This window comes from Microchirus variegatus (assembly GCF_963457635.1).
Source record: "Microchirus variegatus genome assembly, chromosome: 19".
Taxonomy (NCBI): domain Eukaryota; kingdom Metazoa; phylum Chordata; class Actinopteri; order Pleuronectiformes; family Soleidae; genus Microchirus; species Microchirus variegatus.
This window is the reverse complement of record NC_139820.1, coordinates 7115765-7138550: the sequence shown is the minus strand read 5'-3', so window position 1 is coordinate 7138550 and position 22786 is coordinate 7115765. Positions and strand designations below refer to the sequence as shown.

At 40.9% G+C, this 22786-nt stretch overlaps 1 protein-coding gene across 2 annotated transcripts in view; it reads right to left on the bottom strand.

Moving 5' to 3' along the window:
- The window catches only part of prkcaa (protein kinase C, alpha, a), a 129391-nt gene that overhangs the window by 75240 nt on the left and 31365 nt on the right, over positions 1 to 22786 (bottom strand). For both annotated transcript variants that reach the window (XM_083906522.1, XM_083906523.1), the window contains exon 3: positions 2481 to 2563. In XM_083906522.1, coding sequence (XP_083762648.1) covers positions 2481 to 2563 — 83 coding nt within the window. The remainder of the gene's footprint in view (positions 1 to 2480; positions 2564 to 22786) is intronic.

The following is a 22786-nucleotide window of genomic DNA, read 5'->3' as shown; positions in this document are numbered from 1 at the left end:
AATGGGTTAATCGAACAACCTAAATCGAGGCGAGGATGTACTCCACCTTTTGCCCCGTGTCAGCTGGGATTGGCCCCCGCGACCCTCATGTGGAGGATAAAGCAATAGACAGTGAATGAATGAATACATTTTCAAAGCCAAAACCAAGCCAAAAATGTGAAAAATAGCAGTTCTGCAGCAGACCAAAATAAAATGGCCCACGATCTTGAACATAAATAAGGATTTCTATTGATTTAATGTGTAATTTTATGTAACGTATGTACTGTGTACTACAATATTTTATAGAATAATTAAAAAGTTTCTTTTTACATGCATCCTGTGTGAAACGGAATAAGGAAACAAGGTGTACAACACACAGATGTCAAAGGTCACTAAAGGTCTTGTTCACGATAAACCTTGTGTTCCTTTGCTAGTCCGAGCCGCAGCACTGGCTCAAATCAAGACTCCCCCAGCTCAGACTATTTTCTGCCTTTACGGCCTCAGTGTGATCCATGGCCTGCTCTATTTAAAGAGTCTGGGCTGACGATCTTGAATGACACACTGACATATCTCCAGTTACAGAGGCTAGGCCATTCTGCTGTAACACTGAGAGTGCATGCCCAGCAAGCAAGCAAGGCATGTAAATGGGAGTTTCACACTTATCAAGGAGGCAAGTAGCAGTTGATGGCACATCGTTGTACTCGCAACTCATGAAGAGGCAAATCTGAGACCCAGTGAATGTGTCATTTAGACGCTGATATTTATCAAGCATCTAAAATGATTTTCGTGGTCCAGCAATATCAAAGTAAGAAATATTTGGAGCGGGAAAAAAAAAAAAATCCATTGGTAAAATGAATGCAGCCAAGTAAAAATGTTGACTGTTTTAAAAAACTGCAGAATCTTGTTTTTTAAATTTAGTGTCACAATTGTTTCAGATGGTTGCAAACAGCTGTTACTTCAGTGAGGAACAGCCCCAAGCCAAGGCAGATGTGCATGTGTTGGTTTTGGCCATCACTTTGGCATATCCCATCTGTCTCCCAAAGCTGGATCAGGTCATTAATACTAATCTACCAATCAGCTTTTGCCTGAACTCTGTCTTAAATCATCATGTAAATGTACTGTTAACCATGAACTCTATGACCATTCTCGTGATGAAGGTCATTGACTGTGTGTTAAGCCAAAGATAAAAACTGCTGGCTTGGATAGCGGGAGGTATAGTTAGGCTGAATCCCAATTCCACCCATTCCCCCTTTCCCCTTTATCGGAGTTCCCCTTGGCCCTCAGTACAGAGTTGAGGGTGCTAGGGGTAAGAACGTTCCCCTAAGAAATGAAACACCCCTCCATTGCCGTCATGTCATCCTCACTTGACACTCGTGGACCGCTACATCAACAATAGAGTCGGCAAGCGATATCAAAGCAGTGCGCCGGTATAATCAACCAAGGCGTAGTAATAGTAACAAATTCACTGCGCACTAATTTCACTTAAAACCTTAACGTGTCATGTCAAGGGCTATCTCATCTAAACAAATAGCGATAGCAGTTAGCTAACCACTTACGAAAAGGAACACCGGGATATTAGCATCGGCTACGACTAGATAGTATCATTAGACATTACTGTCGTAATTAAAATGCTGCAAATGCATTTGTGCGAGTCCTCAGCTTGAGCCATGGCTTCCAAAAAGATTTACCAGCCGAAGTTTTTCAAACTTCGCTGACAGGTGACGCGGGGGATGCTTGGAAATTCCTCTTCAAGTGCGGTTCTTTGGAAGCTTCATTTCAAAGGCTACGTAGCCCTACAACGTGGACTTAGCCCTTAACCAAATGAGAGACGAGACAGCCCTACCCCTCAAACGCGCAAAAACAAAGGGGTAGGGGGAAGGGGTGGCATTGGGATTCAGCCTTACTATCTAGAAGTTAGTCCCTTCGCCTTGGGGTGGCCAACGGAATTACGTATCTTAAAAGGTTGTACCCAGTTACTGAACTGGAAAAGTGACAATGAATTAACTGTAACAGCCACCTGCTGCTGCTGTTTCCACTGCTGCTGCTGTGATTCAATCACAAATCAACCCTGAGTTCAACATCCGAGTTGTCTTCTCTCGATTGATCAGTGCTACCAGAGAAAAAGATTAGAACTCTTATAATCTATAAAAAAGACACATAAATATCGTTTTTTTAATTTGATTTGCTGTGGTCAATATTATGCATGTTTTGTCCATTATTCAATCTAGAGAGCCATATATTATAAATTAAATGTAACATATTTAAACCATATAGTTAATGTTCAAACTGTGCAGATGCATTTTGAAGCTCTTTTTGCTTGGCTCCCTCATAAAACAACATGAATGCAACTCGACGGCGTCAACGGGAGCCAGTGTGGCAAACCCTGTTGATACGACTGCATACTGATCACAGTGTGAATCTAAATTAGAGTCTAAATGAGAGGAAAGGCACCTTTCTCGCCATCAAACGTGCGAGGCAACAGCTTGGTTTTGTTTACTTACGTCTGTGTCAGGCCCCTTATCGGCCCCTGGGCAGGAGAATGTGACAAATTCATGGCACCTCTTGTGGACCACAAAACAGCAAACTGCGGGGGGAAAAAAAGAGACGAGAGGAGAAAAGAGAGAAAGAGTGACATGGTTAAAATACAGTGTATCATATTTGACTGGTATAAATGAATACAGACGGCAGAAAGGAGCAGAAATCTGATAACAGTGAAAGGGACTGAAAAAATAATGACTGATGTCTGGGCCAGGCTCCTTATCATGTGTCCAGATGGCCAGTGCTGCCTGCAGGCTGACTGCTCTTATTGCACAGTACAGTGCCACCTCCACACACACACACACACACACTTTTGTATGCACATGCAGCATGTTGAGTGCAAGACGAGACACATCCACAATCTAACGCACTTAAGGAGCATCTGCACAGAAAGCATTGCAGGCCTTCACACACATCTGTGGTTTCGACGACCAGTCCACAAAGTGCACCGTCATCTGCAGCCAAGCGAGCAGCCGACTTTGCAGCAGAGGAAGAAGCGCCTGTTACTGGATCTCAAGAACCAATTGACACCAAAACGAGACAGGTGGGTGGGGGGGTGGGGTTGGGATCCTCTTGCATGTTGAGACGCTTATTCATCACTGAAGTAAATGTTCTTGTGTTCTGCTTCTCTCTCCTTTTTTAATAGACAGTGGTGCCCCTCCCTTTCTGTCTAGGACGTAATGTTTTCAAGGCTGACACTTGCGGCACAAGATGAAAGAATCCCTGGTTTTAGATAGTCGTCACTTAGCGCCGACTAAACCCGAGGACTCCATTAGTGGTTTGTGTTGCATTAGCCTTGTGATGCATTTGCAGAGGCTTGATTTATTTTCAATTTCACCGCTTCTGTACTGTTTTAGTGAGAGAAACAACAGTGATGTAAAAGCGAGGAACAGCGTCTATCTCTTGCATATGCATCCGCCTACACATCAACGCTCGTCTATCCACTGCATGCATCCTCCTCAAAAAGCTTCACTCAGACACAAATAAGTGAGTACTTAAAGTGAGCTGTGATGGCCACTACTGCAGTGCAGGTAAAAAAGCATCTTACAGACACTCAGGGAAACATTAAGTCTCATGAATGCCTACGCTGACAGGTAGTCGTCAAATCAGAAGGCATTTAAAATTGTATGTCACACTTACCGGACCACTGTGTTTAACTTCTGGTACATACTTCTATTATACACAGCAACCATTCAAGTATCTTTGTTCATGTTCATTTTAAAAGTCTATTTTTTTATTCAGATAATTCTAATTATCAAAAACAAACAAACCAGGTAATCACTGGGGCTTGGTTCAAAAAAACAGATTTTCCGATATCACATTGAACCTTGAATCAACATTTTTTATATAAACCATTTTGTGTATTCTCTGCACAAATCTTGCAAGACTATTGCACAATTAGCTGTAACCGCTGGTGGAGTTAACAGCTAAACTAACAGCTGAGACCACAGATTCGTCCATTCTCTGATTTATCATGCTGCACTTTCACTGATTTATCACGCTACACCAGGCAGTGGCTCATCAGCAGCAGCTGTGCTGTCTGGAGCGGGGAGGTGGGAGTGAAGAGGCTGTCCTCACGGTGGGTGAGAAATTTTCACACGGTTCACCGCAGAACATGGTGTTATACTGAAAAGACAAACCATTCACCAACACGCGAGCACATATTTTTTAATTAGCATGCTACTACTTTGCGGCTAACTTGGGAAAACCTGTTTCCAAAGGTAAGCTAGTGAGGCACCGCTTAGCATGAGCGTAGGGCTAACAAAATACAATCACTGTGCAATCTCATTAGGCACAACGCAATTTTTTAAATTTTCAATTAGCATTAGCGTAGCTAGCTGTTGTGACTGTCAGCCACGCCAGAAATTTGCGTTGTGCCTAATGAGGTTGCACAGTGCTTGTATTATGTTAGCCTTTACGTTCCTTATCATGCATTACCTTAACTGAAAAGCTCCCACTATAGGAATACATACTTCCTACGGGCACTGCACTAGTCAAATAAAATAAAAAGTTCATCAATGCAACTAGTTTAACAAACTAGTTAATTTTTAATGCAAACATTAACATTCGTAATGTCACACCAGGTTGGACGGTTCCAAAATGTGTACAAATCTGTGAAAACGTTCAACTTTCAATATTAAATACAACTAAATGAGAAATTTAATGAAACTGGGACCTTATGAATCAGAAACCATTCAATTCAGGAAACCAGGAGCATTAACCAGCCCTGATGATCACAGTGGCAGCGGCAACTTTGTTTTTATTGTGTTTTATTGTGTAGGATTCATGAACACTGATTTTGATGTGGATCCAAAACCTGTGCATCCATCCACCATCTGTCCTGTCACAAAGCTTCCTGAAACAGTCCCCCCAATTTGGAATGCCTTTTTTTACATACAGTATATATATTAAGAGAAGCAAACACAGATTAGCAAAAATCTCTAGCGAATGATGCTTAAACATTCCTCTTTCACACTTGGCTGCTTGGAGAGACACTGCTGCATAATAAGAGAAGCACTGTTGATATTCCTCACAGTCACTCCTATTCCTTCTTAATGACGCAGGGGGCATAAAAATCAATTTCAGTTGACCCACAGCTATACAGAAAGCAGAACATTGGCAACAACAAACCCTGACAGAAACATCACAACACACCAAAGAAGGGTACTTTTTTTTTAAAGTAATGTCCAAAGTTCTAAAGAAATGTGCAAATGTTCAAAATTCTGTGTGCACGACATCAAGCAATAATACATCATAAAAGTTAAAATATCTTTTATAAGCTTGCTAAGAATGCAAGAACGTCTACCTAAATAAAATCAGAGTCACCATGAATATTTGCGTAATATGGTTTTCAAATGATGCATCTGCATATTTAACACGTTTTTAAGAACTTGGCAGCTCCAGCCAACCAACTACGCCCAAGCCAATGATCCACACAGTCATGAATCCTCTTTGGATAATTTATGCACTTCATCTCCAATTGTAAATATTCACACACAAACTTTCAGTTGGAGGGAAATACATGTCACACTAGCAATACATCATAGCGGCAATACATCAACATAGCAGATATTATTGTAGAGATAATCTACTTTTACAGCCTCGATTTCACATTGAAGGGGCTGTGAACTGTGGTCTCAAGCAAACTTTATGATGATAAATAATGCACAATAATACACATATTTAAACATTTGCTTCATTTTTTAGATACAATAAGAGAATCTGTTCAATTTACCACCATGTTGGTATTACATTTGTATTCACCACATGCACTTGAATGATGCAATTCAATACGAATCCCACCTACAGTCATATGCCACCGCCAAACTCAACCCCTTCTATCCCCCTCATGCCTCCCGGGAGCCATCGGTCAGGCTAGTCAATAACCAACAAGAAACCATGACCCATAACTCAGACCACTGCCAACTCAAATACCAAACAGGTCGTAAATCTCAGTGATTTAGTCTCCCCATATTTCATAGTAAAACGCTGATAGTCGAGTCACCTCAGTTCTTTGTGTTTCTGCATTGGGTTCTGTTTTCACATCACACTCGGCTGATTTGTCTTCAGTTCCTTCTAAGAAAAGCAAAGCAACGGTGCTTACTTAGTGTGTTTAACACATCACCTCTGTTGCAGCATTGGGTTTCTCTTTTAATAATAATAACCTAACATGGCATTCAAAAGAGGTCATTAAATGAGGCTTTATGAACTGTGTACAAGCCAGAAGACCATCTAATAGCAGCTGGAGTTGCACTCCAGGAAAAACAGACAAAAAACAAAAGCATATAATGCACTCAACAGAAGCCATGTCTGATTACTGTCAGAACCTGAGTCTGTGTTGTTTCTAATTCTGTTAGGTTTCTTCTTCTAGGTTCCTGCCTCAGCGGTATTTGGTCAGTCCAAGTAGCTAAATCGCTCTTTCCTGGCAAAGACAATTATTACCGATTTCTCCACAGATTTGTGGAAACGGCTTTGCTTTACAATGTGAGACACAAAGAGGGAGGGAAAGGGGGAGAAGGTGTAAATGTGAGCTTGACAGATGTTAGATATATAAAGAAAGGGGTCGGTAGGGGTGCGATTAAGGAGCTCATCATTTTCTGCTGTTCTCATTAGAGCTCCAGTGCCCGAGATCAGCCGTCCCAGCGGCATTGTTCTGGGGCAGCACTTGAAGGTCCAACACATTCATCACCTGACGCCATCTTAGACCAACACCTCCATTAGGAGGCAAAGGTACCGGAGCTGGCTTTACCATAACTGCATAAGTGTGAAAGAATAATGAAGACTTTATTTCTACAGGAGATGTAAAAAAAAATCATGCTCATTTATTTTAACACAATGACCAGGGAAATGTTTTTAATCCACATTCACTTCCAGGTCAAATGACTGAATGAATGCATGTTTTTACCTGCTCCACTCCAATCGCCATTAGTGAGAACACAAGACTCAAAAGAGCACATCACTGCACTCATTTGATCTTCGTCTTGCCTGCAAAGCAAATTCCTGTGTAATTTCCGGCACAAAGCCATTTTTCTCGTTGTTAGCATAGCAATTAGCCTAGCCTAGCTATGTCGGATACAGATACCGATATCACAAACACCAGTATCTGCCCATACAGACATAATTCTTCAACTGTGTAACAAATATCCTCCCTTTAAAAAAGGAAATAAATGCTATTACTGATTTTTATTTGCATTTTTATTGCCTGCGATATGTAGGATTTTTTGGATTGTATCCAATTTTACATTTTTATTTGTCTGATATCCGATCCAGTGACTTTGACCACTCGATCCCTACTTTTTTACAACGGGAACGTGCATACTATTAAATTTCATCAACGATGCTGCACTGATCTGCCTTTGACCCCTCACTCTATACTTAAAAAATGCCACATATTCTTGAAGACTTATTCAATCCTAGTTGCAATTTCTAGGTCACAAGTTTAGAAGAGGAATTTCCTGGGGATTCACTTGAATACAGACAGGAACTAAGAAAGAGGGCATGGTTTTATTCAACAGCTCACGTTTATTTCGGATGTGATTTACTTCCAAAGTACCTCACTAAAACAGAAGGATTGCATGAGAGAAAGCTTTATGATCTAACTATCAAGAGGACTTGCCAGCCAGTGACTAAATCCTCTCCTCTGAGACTGGGATGCTTTCATTATCCCTCTGGGTCCTTTTTTCTACTTGAATACCTGAACAGTTTCCATGACAGTAACCAAACAATAACTCCATGGCCTTAAAAGCTGAATGAGAAGAAACTCATTACATAAGGACAATTCAGATGTGAAAACTACAAGATAACCGTGATAGGGCTTGCCATTCACTGCTGTGTACAATGTGAATCTTGTCCCGTTTACTGAAATGTGATCTTGATACTTGGCCAAAAAAAACTAAAAACATTACATAATAAATCACATAATATCATAATTTTCTATACAACAAAAACTGGATTTATGTCACATTCCAATGTCACAATCTATCAATTACTAAAACAATTTTCTGAAATAAGTGATTAATAAGTGATTTATCAGCATTCAGTTGATCACAGTCTACAAACATGACCTGACCTTAAAGATTATATCAAAACATAATTAGTGATTACATGGCATGAATTATGTCACCATCAACCACTGTATAAAACCAGAAAATGTCATAATTTTCTAATCTCACGTTCTTATTTCGCTCTCACTTGTTGTCTGTTTTCTATGGCCAGTGGGAGGAATTCAGGAATGCTGGTAGGAGGGAGTACAGGGTACGGGGAGGTCGTATGAGGAACAATGGGATATGCATGCTATTGTAGAGTTTGTCAAAATGCTCGGAAGTTTCAAGCAGCATCAGTTCCTCGAAAAACCTTATCGGTTCCCGGCACTACCTCTGCCACCATGTCCAATTATGTTTCTGCAAGGTAATAATGAAGATGCAAAACTTGAGAAACATGTGGATCATTTCCATGCGCAAAACCTCATAGGACTGGAGACTCGACTATGAAAGTGCAAGTAAATGCACCCGTGTATCCGAGGAACTGCATGTCCACTGTGATATTTAATCTTCACCCTCATTGTCATAAGCGTTCACAGCTCACAGGAACTGTCCAAATGAATTTCCCTTCAAGTTTTTATACAAACTAGTGCAGTGCCCGTAGGAAGTATGCATTCCTCTTTTGGGAGCTGAAGAATATTTTTCAGTTATGGTCATGCATGATAAGGAACTTAAAGGCCAACATAATACAAACACTGTGCACCCAGGCGTGGCTGACAGTCACAACATCTAGCTCTGCTAATGCTAATCAAAAATTAAAACATTTGTGTTGTGCCTAATGAGGTTGCACAGTGTTTGTATTATGTTAGCCCTACACTAATGCTAATCGTAGCCTCGCTAGCTTAACTTTGGAAACAGGTTCGCCAAGTTAGCCGCAAAGTAGTAGCATGCTAATGCCAAATAAATGTGCTCACGTATTGGTGAATGGACACCGACTTCGTGAACACCATGTTCTGCAGTGAACCGTGTGAAAATGCCTCACCCACCGTGAGGACAGCCGCTTCACTCCCACCTCCCCGCTCCAGACAGCGCAGCTGCTGCTGATGAGCCACGGCCTGCCTGGCTTAGCGTGATCAATCAGCGAAAATTTAAATTCCTCCAAAAACTTTGAAAATCAAGGATGCACACCATCGGGCCATGCTCTAACCATATCCAAAGTCCAAATTTGAGGTTTAAGCTTGGCTTTTCTGGATAATCAACAATCATCAGGTAATATTGCCCGAGCTACTGATTCATACATCAGAAGAGAAGAGAAGATGTAGATCAGGTTTGATGTGGTCTAATAATCAGTAAACATTACAGCGTTTGTTTTACAACTATTTTGTTACTGGGAAAAAAGCAGCCCTGCTTTACACAATCACCGTTGTCAACAAATCGTTAACGGCACCATAAAAACATAATTTATGAGCCTGAACTTCTCCCTTCTAAAGACAGGGAAAACACTAGAAATGACTGCTTACTCTGACTATGAATCTGGATATTTCAGGCACACAACAAAATATACACGGCAACAGGCCATTTGCTGACTAATGATCCCGTCTTTATAAACCTAAGTCATCCGTCAGATGGTTTACACTAAGCGCTCTCTGGAAGATAATTATGCTTCTTTGTCCGCCCCTTTTGCAGACATGAAAATGAGCTAGAGAAAGAAGTGAATAAACGCACCAATCCAGCAGGAAAAATCTATTTCAACAACTCATTTAACCTTATAGATGTGTTTTCCAGGACCCTGAGAAGATTTTAAGTCCAAAGATTATTCTGGTTTATACCCATGAGCTTATCCACTGTACTGGGTCTCAAGCTGTATTTAATATTTAAGATTTTTATCCACAGTGAATATGGAATGAAACTGCTCAGTCTGATGCACAAGTAAAAGAAAAAAAAAAAAAACTCAGTCAATTCACATTCCTCTCGGTCATAAATGTCATCATAAATATTTTTTTGCCCATAAACACTGATTGAATATCAAATGTCCATAAAAAAAATAGTTGGTCCTATATGAGAAATATGACATCAGAGTGTATTTATTGCCCACAAGGGCTGAGGTTGATCTTTCTTATTAGTGCACTATGTAATTTCCAGGCAAACACTGATACAACAAAGGCCAGAGAAGGAAAAGGACCATTTAGTACAGAAGCAAAAGCCGCTTGGGTCCCATTCAACCATATCTTTAAGGCTGAATGTACTCGTTTGAGCTTGAGAGACTATTATAGAGGACAGGACATTTTCAAAATGTCTGCTTGTTTACATTTCCTCCCCATACATTTCCATTGCATTTATGATTTTGATCCAATTTAAACTACAATTGTTGACATTCAAATGTTTCTAATTGGCATCGACCAATAAGATTTTGAACAGCAATCGTTCCATTTGCTGTTGAAAATAGTACAGGTTCTGCAAATAGGCTGCATCTGTTATCAACGTGTAGAATAACTATATGTTTACAGGGATTTATATCAATCAATGCCAAACTGGACATATATAGAGTTTTGATTGCATAATCACGGTTACATTTCCAGGCATAGTGAGAAGGAGCCTTAGGCACGGTGCACACATAATGACTAGTGTGAGAGAGCAGTCAAGAAGAATGGCATCTAATGAAATAATGAAACTTTCTGTGTATACAAATCACACAACAGGCACTCAAGGGGATCCCTTCCTCTGTGTCGCTGTGTCTCAGGGCTTAGTCTTTACACAGGGGGCGCTCACAGCACTCTTACTTTAATGTGTGCTGTGTTTCTTGCAGTAATGCTGTCCTGTTTTTCAGTTATTTACTGGCACTTAAATGTAATTTGGTAGTCTCCTAGAACAAGTAAACAGACGGCAATATTACCTTTTTGTCTTAAACTGTACTTTAACTACGGTGGTTCTTTTCACATGCTTTGATATCGTGGTAAGCCAACCCAGTTTTTTTTGTAAATGCAACTGGAAATGTCACTTATTCAGGGGCAATAGATCATAAATTACAGTTTGATGTTGAAAGCCAGAATGAAAAAGCCCATAGATCCGAGTGAGTGGAACATTTTACGCTGATGGGTTATTCCGGCATGTGTACCTTTATATGTGTGTGTATATCATGTCATGTGTGTAATTAGCCATATTACATGGCACATGGTGACTCAGACGCTTTACACAAAAACAAGCCGGGGATGCAAATGAGTCACTAAAGACTCTCCATGAGCACACTCTGCTGTGGACTTTTGCCTTTACAACTTCGTGGACCTTTTACACACACACACACAAAATGCATGACACAGCTAAAGGGTGTGTGTACAAAGCATCTTTGTGGGGACATTTTGGGCTTTTTCAGGGTTAAGACCTGGTTCTGGGGTTATAATAAGTGGAAATTAGTTTAGGTTAGGGCCCACGGTTGGTGTAGTTGTTAGCGCTCTCGCCTTTGCAGCAAGAAGACCTGGGTTCCAGGGTTCAAGCTGTGTTCAAGCCCCAAAATGAACAAAGGGCCTTTCTGCAAGGAGTTTGCATGTTCTCCCAGCGTGGGTTTTCTCTGGGTTCTCTGAAAAACATGCAGATTTGGGGATAAGGTGAATTGGTCACTCTAAATTAACCGCAGGTGTGAGAGTGTGGGTGAATGGTTGTTTGTCTCTATATGTGTCTCCATCTGCGATGGACTGGCGAACTGTCCAGGCTGTACCCCGCGCCTATCGCCCTATGTCAGCGGAGATAGGTACAGCACCCCCGCGACCCTCCAGTGGAGGATAAACGGTAGATAATGGGTGGATGGATGGAATCGTTTAGGTTAGGCAGTCAAAAATGCTACTGACCCCTAACTGGCCCTTAGTAAATGTCTGACTGGCTGACGTAAAAGAAACCCTCTTGACACATGGCTGACTTGTTCTGAAGAGCTGCAGTGATCTGGTACAGTCTTTACAATAATTTACTGGATAGCTTTGAGTGTTTTCTCCAAGAAACTAATCTACAAAAAATGAAGATCCTCATCAAGACAAGTACAACTAGAAAAGCACTTGGAGAGCGCAGACCTCGTGCCTTGGCGGAGGTCCCATTGCAGACATTTCCTGAAAATATCATCTAAATCAGTCCCTGACTTTTCGAGTTATGTTGGTCACTAACAGAGAGACAGACAAATCAACAAACAGACAAATCAACAAACAAAGTGAACATTATGTAGCACAAAGTGTAACTTTTAAAAAGTAAAGAATTACATTTCCATCATTGACAGACAGATTCGAAATGTCTGAGCAGTGATGACTATAAGGAAAATCAGCATGTCATTTCACCCAGTAGGCATCTATTCTGCGATGAACAGAGTCTGTTCTTCAAGTAACATCTTAGCAGTCGATTAATGCCATAATGGACATAAGCCAAGGTCACTCTTGGTGATTTTAAAGCAGATTGTGAAATAGACCGTACCCAGCGGACAGCCTAAACTCCCACTTAGCAGTCATCTCTGATCTGCTCTGCACAGTGACCAGGTTCATGACGGCTCTTGAAAAGGAAACAGGCCCACTGGGTGTGAACCTCCCCCTCCCCCACGAGAGCAAGCTCCGAGAGCGATTTCTACTTCGCCGCTGAGAACGATTGTGGACGGATGAAGCAGTTTTCGTCTTAATGACTCGCAACACTTCCAGTGAAGCACATCAGTGGATTAATCTGACCTGGCCGTGTGCCAGTGTGCCTCTTTATCTCCTGTGTCTATGAATACTGTTCATAATGATCATCCCTGAAGACTTGTGTAATGCCACAGCTCACACGGAGCAGAAATAGAACAGCCCGAAGTCAATCTCAGGCTCCAAAAAGAGTCTGGCTGGAACACTAATGATATCAATTAATAATTCATTCACTGAGACCAAAATCCAGTGACCGTTTGTCAAATAAATGCGAGAGCGAAAATCACAGATGTGTAACTTGAGAGCTGTTAGCAGTCATTAATTAGCATATTGTTTTGTTTGGTTATGGATTTACAGTCGTCCATTTGTACATCGTTGAGGAAGATTATTTGCATGTACAACACAACACTATAATTGCTGTCAACAACACTATAATTGAAGATTTTCAATTTGTATTTGGACAGTTTGTGTTGCCGTTGCCTCCTTCGAGTTGAGATAAGCTTCGGGGGGAAGAGGGGTTTTGCTGGATATTCAACATTTCAGGGCTGACTGAATGACAGCGCTGCATTCCCAAGCCGTCACAATACCACATCTGACCGGCTGTCAGCCTGAAGAGAGATATTCCCTGTGTGGTTTTGACAGACAACGGCGACGATATAAGCAGCCATGCCATACAAAGTATTCAGCACTCGGCTCTGGGGGAGCACAGCCATAATCTCACTGGAACTCACTGTTCCTGTGTAGTTTCTCCTCAACCCAGAGGACAGAGTCTTTGGCTTCCTTTGTTTGAACAAATAAAAACCTGCTGGAAAGAGCCCAGAGAGCCAGTACACGACTCCACCTTGCATTGCTGGACTGAACTAACCCAGATTGACAAGATAAAGTTGAGGAATACACCATGCCAGCAGACTCTACAGTAATCTCATGAATACACAAATCATTTTGACTGCATGGGAACAATCCATTTGAATAAGATGGGTTACACCAAATAGAATTCATTATAGTAGGGCCGTTTCCATATTATCAAAATGGAAGAACCCAATAATAACCAACAGTCAATTACTTATACTTGTGTAATTTGGCTATGTAAATGGATGCCATGTCTTTGCAGGTAATATTTTTATCATCTGTATTGGTTGTCCAAACCATGTAAAAGCCACTAAAGCCTTGAAGGATACGAATGTTCCTCTTGTTTAAATGACTCATGTTTATGATGATGATCTACCAACATACATTGTGTGGGAAAAAAAGCACAGCATCAAATTGAGAAAAATGTATAATAACGTGATTTGTGACACAATTAAAGTAGGCAAAGTGTGTAAGGACGCAATGAATGCTTTGTGTCATCATATAATATAATTACACCATATCGCACAGCTCTACCCTGGTGTATAAGTAAGTACGCTCTTAGAAATAAAAGTGTGAAGTAGAACCTTATAAGGTTCTTCGACTTGTCCTCATAGAAGAACCCTTTTTGGCTCCAGGTAGAACCTTTTTATAAAGGTTCCACCAATAACCCTTTTAAAACCCTTTATTCAGCAAAGAGGTTTTAAAGGGTTCTCTGGAAAGGGTTCTTGGTAACACTGATGGTTCCAGTAAGAACCACTAGTGTTACCAAGAACCCTTTCTTCAGGGTTCTTCAGAAGGTTCCAGGTAGAACCTCAGCCCTTCAGGAACCCTTATTTCTAAGAGTGAATGGCTCCAGCACGTGCAGTACTTAGATCACTCTAGATCAAGGTGATTTCATCTCAATCCTGTACTATATTGTACCACATGAACCATAACAATGTGTACACAAGCACACATACACAACCACATTCACACACCAAACCTTTTGACTTTCATGCAAGAAGATAAGCCAATAAAGTATTTTTTGCACCTAACTAAAAGCCCTTAACTGTCCGAGCACAAGCTACTTCAATGTAACTCCAGGGTGAGATCTCATACCATTGTAGCCCCCTTTCCCAGCAGGCTCAGAGAGCTGGACTCAGCTTCCCGTTTCAACCCCCAGAGCTGCTTCACGCAAGAGGGGAGGATACAGCAGGCTTTTGTTTGGACAGCTTTTCCACATCACACACAGGGGCTCACATTAGCATTGCAAGCAGGTCTTTCCGTTTTGTCCAAAAGCAGCGATTTTTGGATTGACTGAGAGCATTGGTAAATATAACACAGTATTAATCTCGTTGAGAATTTAACAGCTAAAGCTTTTGCAGCCAAATTATACAAAGACTGTTGCACTGATTTCAAAACCAAACTTTCACTTCTCTAAAGCCAAACGTTAATCACTTTAGTATCAGAAGCTAAATCTGTAGTGTACAGTGTGCAGCACAGCGCTTACACTGGCTGAGATTTGAAGTAACTGATAGGGCAGAGTCTTAACAGGATTTTAAAAAGGCAGAGCTAATCCAGTGCATAGCCGGTAAACTATCTGCAGCAAAACACAGGCCTCTGTAGACAGTAGACAAGTGATATTTTATTTTACGGTTGAAAAATTGATTTATTGACAAAACGCAATTTCTACTTCTTTAGAGACAATACCTTTTACGCACATCCTGAATATCAATCACTGTGATAGTAAGCAAACGGCAATGGATGGCTTCACAAGCACATGTGCTGGGTCGTGACCTCACCTTGTATTCAGACAGAAACGATAGCAACTGCACAACGCTGTACTACAATGACACTGTCATCACTGGGGGTGTCACGATCACGATTGTAAATTGAATATCGATCGAAAGTAAGGGTGAATTCCAATTCCTTGCTTAACCCTCAATCTCAAAAATGCACGCTCCCTCGAGTGCAAGTGCTGTCCAGATTCTCAGAAAAATTAAGTTGAGGGGCGAGTTTAAGGGCTGTATCGCCCTCAATATTGAGATTTTACGAGACCACCCTTGGGAGCAAGGGCTACCCAGTATGCATTGCGTGTTTTCACATAACAAAGATGGCGTCGAAAAAGCAGCGAAACGAGTACGATACAAATTAAGTATTTTCTTTGTTAATAGAGATATAAAAATGATGAAAACCATTGTATTATCTTAGTTTAGTCCCATATTATGGATTACTGACGTCATTGTTGCGTAACATTTATTTTAATTTTACGATTGTTTCTCAATAGCCGGCCGGTGCAGACAAGCGATCGTTTGCTATCGTCTGAAATAAAATAATAAATAAATAATCGTGACGTAAATGTGTTCTTCTTCTTTTTTGGAGTTGACAGACTGGACGCAGCTTTCGCGTTATTCTGCCCCCTACAGTCTGAAGACGTATCTGCATTTAAGGGCTGTCCCATTTCTAAGTGACAAAATAACCCTCAACACTTGGTTGTGAGGGCCAGTTAAGATAAGGGCTTGAGCTTGAGGGTTAAGATTGAGGGTTAAGATAGGAATTGGAATTGGCCCAAAGTCACAATCTGGACCATCAAGAACAACAGTAAAGTAAACCAGGGTTGCGTTATGCACGAGTAGCAAAGCACAGGATAATCTCCATGTGTATCATAAGAACGTAGAGCGAAATGGGAATGAAAAAATTTAATGACTTATCGTGACATAACAACAATGATCCTAGACTAAACTAGACAAGTCTAAAAATGGCAGACCCATCTGCGCTAAAGGAGAGAGAGAAAGGTTGGAGAATCGTGACACGCCCTTAATCATCACACCGTTAAGGCACCCTAAATTTACCGTGGCGGGAAATCGTTCATTACTGCATAACAAATAAGACTTGAGCCAACTGACGCTATATGCGACAGAAGGATCAAGCCGATCTGTGCCGACCTGCAAAATCGATTAAAAAGACTCAACAATCCTAAAAATGTGGGTTAATCTCCGACAATTACCAAGGAAATGTCTAAAATCTCAATATTTAACAGAGGAGTCTGGACCGCCACCGGCATCACACTGCCGCTGTATTTCAGTCCAGATTATGTGCTCCGGTCATGGAGGACGTACTGTACAAATATTTTTAATTAACTGCTTTACAAGTCGCGATGAATAATTCAGAGCCATATGAATAATTATTTTGTATTTAGTGGTTTAAAGTAAAACGATTAAAATCGAAAATCTCAGGGATTTTATCTTTAGGCCACATCGACCCCTGTTAAATGTTTAATGTTCAGTGTTTTTTATAAACATTTTGCACAATCATGGCTGACTGGCTTTCAAACATCTCTACAACCAAGACCTTTAAAAGAAGCTTTTTTTTTTTTTCAAACCCCCTTGGAGTGAACATGACATTTAAAATGGACAAAAAAAAACAGCTTCACATGACATATACTGTATGTGAAGACAGTCACTGTGCCACCCTTTAACAAATGTGAACAATTCTCCTGTCTTGATGATAAAGGGATAGTTTTTTTTTTTTTTTTATCAAATCAATAATTCACCACCACTGAGTGGCATTTCAACCCCTCCATAATAGGTGAGACCTTAACACAGAGGCACATCTCAGTATCAAGACACATTATGTGCCAGGGAAAAGACTGGATATTGCAATAGTAAATCCATTTACTTAGCCATTCAAGTGTTAAATAATATATAGCATTTTAAGGCCAAAACGAGGATAAAAATAACGTGTTTATGGGTGAAAAAGCTCACATTTTTTACTGCTCCAATAGCGATATTGATGATGTGTTATACAGGCATTGACTCTGGCTTCATTTCATTGTTGTTGATGTATATTAGCTTTAAGGCAGATGCACTTTTCACAACTATACATTATGTACTACATGCATACACTGATGACATTTTCTGTATCACGTGTCGTCCTGTATTGCAAAAAATCCCGAAAGCCTTTATGCGATTAAGTGCGACACACGCAGAGGTAGGAGGTATATAAACAAATGGACGTCACCTGGGGCCTTCACATCTCATCACTCAGCCCGTGTCTGCTTCAAGCAATTACAGCAAAATCATTTACAGTGACAGTTTTTCGAGTATCACTCAGAAAAGGTTCCATGCGCAACCCCAGTTGTAACTTGACTATGCTTTTCAGTCGGGCTATTGTCCTTGTAGATCAGCAAAAAGACAAACAAAAGGTTTGTTCCAAAAGTGCAAAAACACTTTGTCCTCTAGACAGTGTCTAGATGCTGGACACTAGATGCCGGATGCTTAAATTGGACCCAACAACCTGCAATTGCGAGGTCAGATGGTAAGGACTCAAGGGCAGACGGTCTCAAGGCACCTCATCAGCTCTCACAGCTCCCAATTACATTTGACATGAAGAGGCTGAAATTAGAGGGACCGCCTGTTTAAAGCAGCCACACAAGGAAGGCCGGATGTGCTAATTGGTCTACAGGATTCTGTTAAGAAAATGCAGCGTCAGTGTCTGAGCTCCAGACTCTGCAACATCACACAAGCAGCAAAGACATGGGATGTCATTTCTGGACCTGGTGTGTTTGTGTAACAAATTCATTAAAAAATGCAGTACATGCGTATACATGTGTGTGCGATGGGAAAACACACACGATGTACAAAACGGCTACACTGCTTCGAACTATGAAGAACTTCCAATTCAGTGAAGAGGCCCCCCGAAATGTGGCTGGGCCTCAGAGCCGCATGCAGAGAACCACTGCTGTGAACCCTTCACTTTACTGTACCTCGATGACAGTGTGTCTGTGTAAAATACGCAAACATTACTCAGTACTAACTGCGGATACCCAGGGGCACGGAATTGAGCAAGTATCAGGTATCAAGCATTTGTGAAGTGAAGTGAGTTTAGAGCCTTTTTGGCCGGATTTGACATATCCAATATCCAATCAACTGATTTTGACCACTATTTTGACCACTATCACTATCTCTAACTCACACGGGTAAAACATGTATTTTTGTTCAGCTGAGTTATACATACTTTACCCTAAAGATGGAGCTGAATGCATCGATCTCCGCTAATGTCCCTGCAGCTCCTGATATTGCTCTTGGACACGAGTTATGCTAAGTGACAGAACTGGCAAATAAATAGGAATCACTGTGACACAGTTTCAGAGATAAATAGTTTATTGGCAGCGTTCTGGTGATTTCATTATTTCACCGCCCCCAGAATGCCTCCAAACACTTCATTTCTGTCAGCTGAGGCCAGGACACAGAATAACTCACAGGCGTGAAAGCATAGCCTATGGGTTTGGAATGAATGATCGCAAATATAAGAGTACCAGTGTTTAAAATAGAAAAGGTATTAAATAAGCTTTAATGCATGATTAAATAACCATGCCAAGCTGTAATATTAGAAACAGATTTCTGTTCCTGTCACCACCTTTACATTCTGACGCTGTGTGCGCAGACTATAGCATAAAAACCCGGGTTCAGACAAAATCTCCAGAAATGATTGTTGTGTTGTTGTTTTTTGTTTTTTTTATTGCTTTACTGAACATTTAATAAATAGAAAGAAAAAATTTTTTTAGTGATAAAACGTAGTAATAGATAGACCCGGTGATTCTTTGTTTGACCTGGTTTGTGTAGAACTCTGTGCTGCACTGTGGAGCCAAGAATAGAACTTTTTTTGCGGACTTCCGGTTTTCGGATACTGTCGCCCTCGCCAGCACTCTCGCGTGTTTTAAGTGGAGCTTCCGCGAGACAACAATTCTAGAAATCATTTATAATGTGTAAAATACATCAACACATTAAAAAGTGTTGGGGAAAATCTGACACAAAGGATACGTTTTACCTTGAAGACATTTTAAGATGTTAAGCCTCAAGCCAAAGGTCTACAACTGCATGCTGACAGGCAACCAAAACAATGTGTTTGCCAGAATCATAAATGATCACTTTTATAATGGCTGTAGTGGAATACTGTTCTATAGGTCGTACAGAAAACAATCTGTAATCTTCCATCAAAGAAAATGTGTGGGTAATAACTGTGTCTCAGTATCATATGTTTTGTAGAGGACATTATAAAGGAGGAGGACTTGCTAACTTGCATGCAACTAATGTCTTGCCAAGAGCTAAGTAAATAAAAGGAAACAGCTGAGCTCAACACAAAGACATGAAACAGGGTGAAAAGCAATAACCTGGCTCTTGGCAAAATTTAAAAAAGAAAAATCTGCCTCGGTTCCCTCAGCTCTCACAGTGATAGCAATGTATGATATTTATTGTTTCTGGTGATCACATTATTGTTGTCGGTTCGGGTGATTCTGTTCGTGCTAGCTCTATATATATATATATATAGACACCTGTCGTCCACATAAATGCCTGGGGATTTAGAGCCTCCAAAATGGAGATGTTTAAAAGAAATCATGGCTCCATTTTTATTTTAGAACTCTGTATAAACGGAACGAAACGGAGGCATCCACGTCCTGATTGGTTCCCACCAACCATGACTTGAGGCGTGAATAGAAAGCTCTGTTATAACGCTTACTTTACGTAATTCCGTATCTCATCTCATACCCATAATGCATTAAACTGTACCGTTTGGTCCCATTTGGTTCGGTTGCTTTCACACCAGAGGAACTGTACCAAAGTAGAGCAGATAAAGCGGTCCGAGACCTGCATGAAGGGGTGGTTGATTTGGTGCGCAAACACAAATCTATGCAAACGAACCGAACCAAGGGACAAATCACGTTCGGTGCGCACCAAATGCTGTAGGTGTGAAAGCACCCTGAAACACCACCGTACATCCATTAGGGAACTGAGGTGTTGGTGTGCCAACAGATCCAACAGACTGAGACATCTTTGCATTTCACGGTTAGGGGATTTCATATCATATCATACATTCAACCTTTTCAATATTTTACATTTTTGAACCGTGACTTTCAGGGTTTGGATCAAGACAAAATAGGACATGAGATTAAGTAACCTACACTGTTATTTCAGTGTGTCAGACAGGACTAATCCATCAGCCGAGGCCTTAAATGTCCTCTTTTTAGTGAATGCTCGACAAGCTTCCTGGATCACTTTAAGTTTGCACTTCAGTGAGCAGACACAGCAGATTATATTTACTTTGGTCAGTCTGTGAACGTGTCATAGATGAACATTTCTGCATATTTATCACGAGCCACTTTCTGCACAAGAATATATACATCGTAAAAATGAAAAAATGGAATGGGTGGATAGATTAAAAGAGCAAAGAGACGAGTCTCTGACCCAGAACAGATAAGGTGAGCGACGTGGAATAAACGGCAGCATAAGTTCAAGAAAAAAAACAAAAAACTGACACGATGAGTACTTTTTCTTGACCTCTAAAGGAAATGGTTAGGCTTAGATGAAATGAGAACATCGAGGAATGATTTGGATTAAAATAGAAGGGTAATTGAGACAGGACATAAATACTGCACGGGGTGGGGGGGGGGGGGTGAAAAATATATCTACAGTATAACTAATGAGAAGATTAAACTTTTATGCACCCCGTGGCTAAATGGGGGTAATGAAATAAGAGTCTGGAAAAGATTGGAAAAAAAAGAAATTAAAAACATTCCATCACAAGGGTCTCTGGTTTGCTTCTTCAGAGAACGTTTTCCTCCGTTAGCTCGCACAGCTGCAGTCAGCTGGCCAGAGAACCTGATTATTGTGGTTCTTACAATCAACAGTCAGACGGGACATTACTCTCCCCCAGCCTTCCTCAGTGGGTCTGTGTGGGTGGGCGTGTGTGAATGAGTGGGGAGGTGTACGCCATGCAGCTGGACATTCTCCAAGCTGGCACAACTGCCACTTATATAAATGAGATTTTTCTCTTTTGGATTTCCATAATTCTGCTTTATCTTTCACAGAAAATGTGATTTATTTATTTATTTATTTATTTCTCTTTCTTCTTCTTTCTTCTCGGCAGCCGTCTCCATCTACCACCGTTCCTGCACACCGTGACTGAACATTGATTATTTCCGCTCCATACTTTAGTGTCACATTATGATGCAAGAGACGCACAGGTAGCAAGAGCTCTAACGGTTACTCTGTGGTATTTGAGCAATTACATTAGCCTGCCGAGGCAAAGGGGAGCGCAGCTATGAAGAGGCTGCCTCACAGCACGCTGCTGAAATCAACCACATCCTTTGTCAATGTTGCAAGCAAAAGTTGGAGTAAGGAAAGCAGTTCTACCAATGCAAATAACAAGCTCATGTGACCGTGATGCCTTGAAGACAAACAGCCCTTTGATAATACTTGCTGTTTACACAATGCCGTCACTATAGTGCTACTTTTACACATGAAATTACTGGATATTGACCTTCATGATGAGTAATACTCTACAGCCGGTTAGGATTTGTATACAAACCTGACAATTTAGTCACTTAGCAAGGTTTTAATTGGATTTATCTGCAAATGGGGGAAGGAAAGACAAAGTGGTTGACTTAGACACACTTTGTGCTCAGCATATTGCATATGGTCTGTCAAAATGACCGAGTTTTAGCCGTGTCAGCTCAGAGCAGATGATGGACAAGCTGGGCAGTTTGATCCCTGTGTGTGTGTGCACACTTGTCTGTGTATGAGAGCCTCAATTCAGTTTGTTGAACTGATAAACAGAGCCCCACGAGAGTCACTCTTGTGTGTGACCATCCATATCTGCATTCAACTTCCTGAAGCAGAAAATAAAGGCCAATAATAGGAGAGCAGGAAGAGGGGAATTATTTTGTGTAAAGGATGCAGTGCCAGATTACACTTTAGGAAATGGGCATGTGCCAGTTGATCTTCACAACTGCCAAATGCCGTTAGTCTAGTTAGTCTGTAATGTGAAGCCCGCTGGAAATCAGTCTATAAATGGCTTAAAATATGCCACAAAAAAAAAAGGGGGGGGGTTGGAGGTAAAAGATCTTTAGAGAAATTGTGAGGCAACAATGTGCCTTTTACCCCACAGATTTTTGATGTACTCTTTTAAGGCTGTACAAACTCTGGAACATGATTATTTAAAGACACAGACTGACAAACCAGAGTAGAACACCTATGAGGACAAGCCGAAGAACCTTATATGGTTCTACTTAGCACTTTTATTTCTAAGAATGTACAAGGGCTGAGGTTCTACCTGGAACCATTTGTTTTTCAAGGGTTCTTGGTAACACTAATGGTTCCAGTAAGAACCATTTTGATCCAGAGAACCCTTTAAAACCCCTTTCCTGAATAAAGGGTTTTAAAAGGGTTCCAGGTGGAACCAAAAAGGGTTCTCCTATGAAGACAAGCCCGAAGAACCTTTGCATAGTATTGTATATTGTTCAAACATGGATGTTGT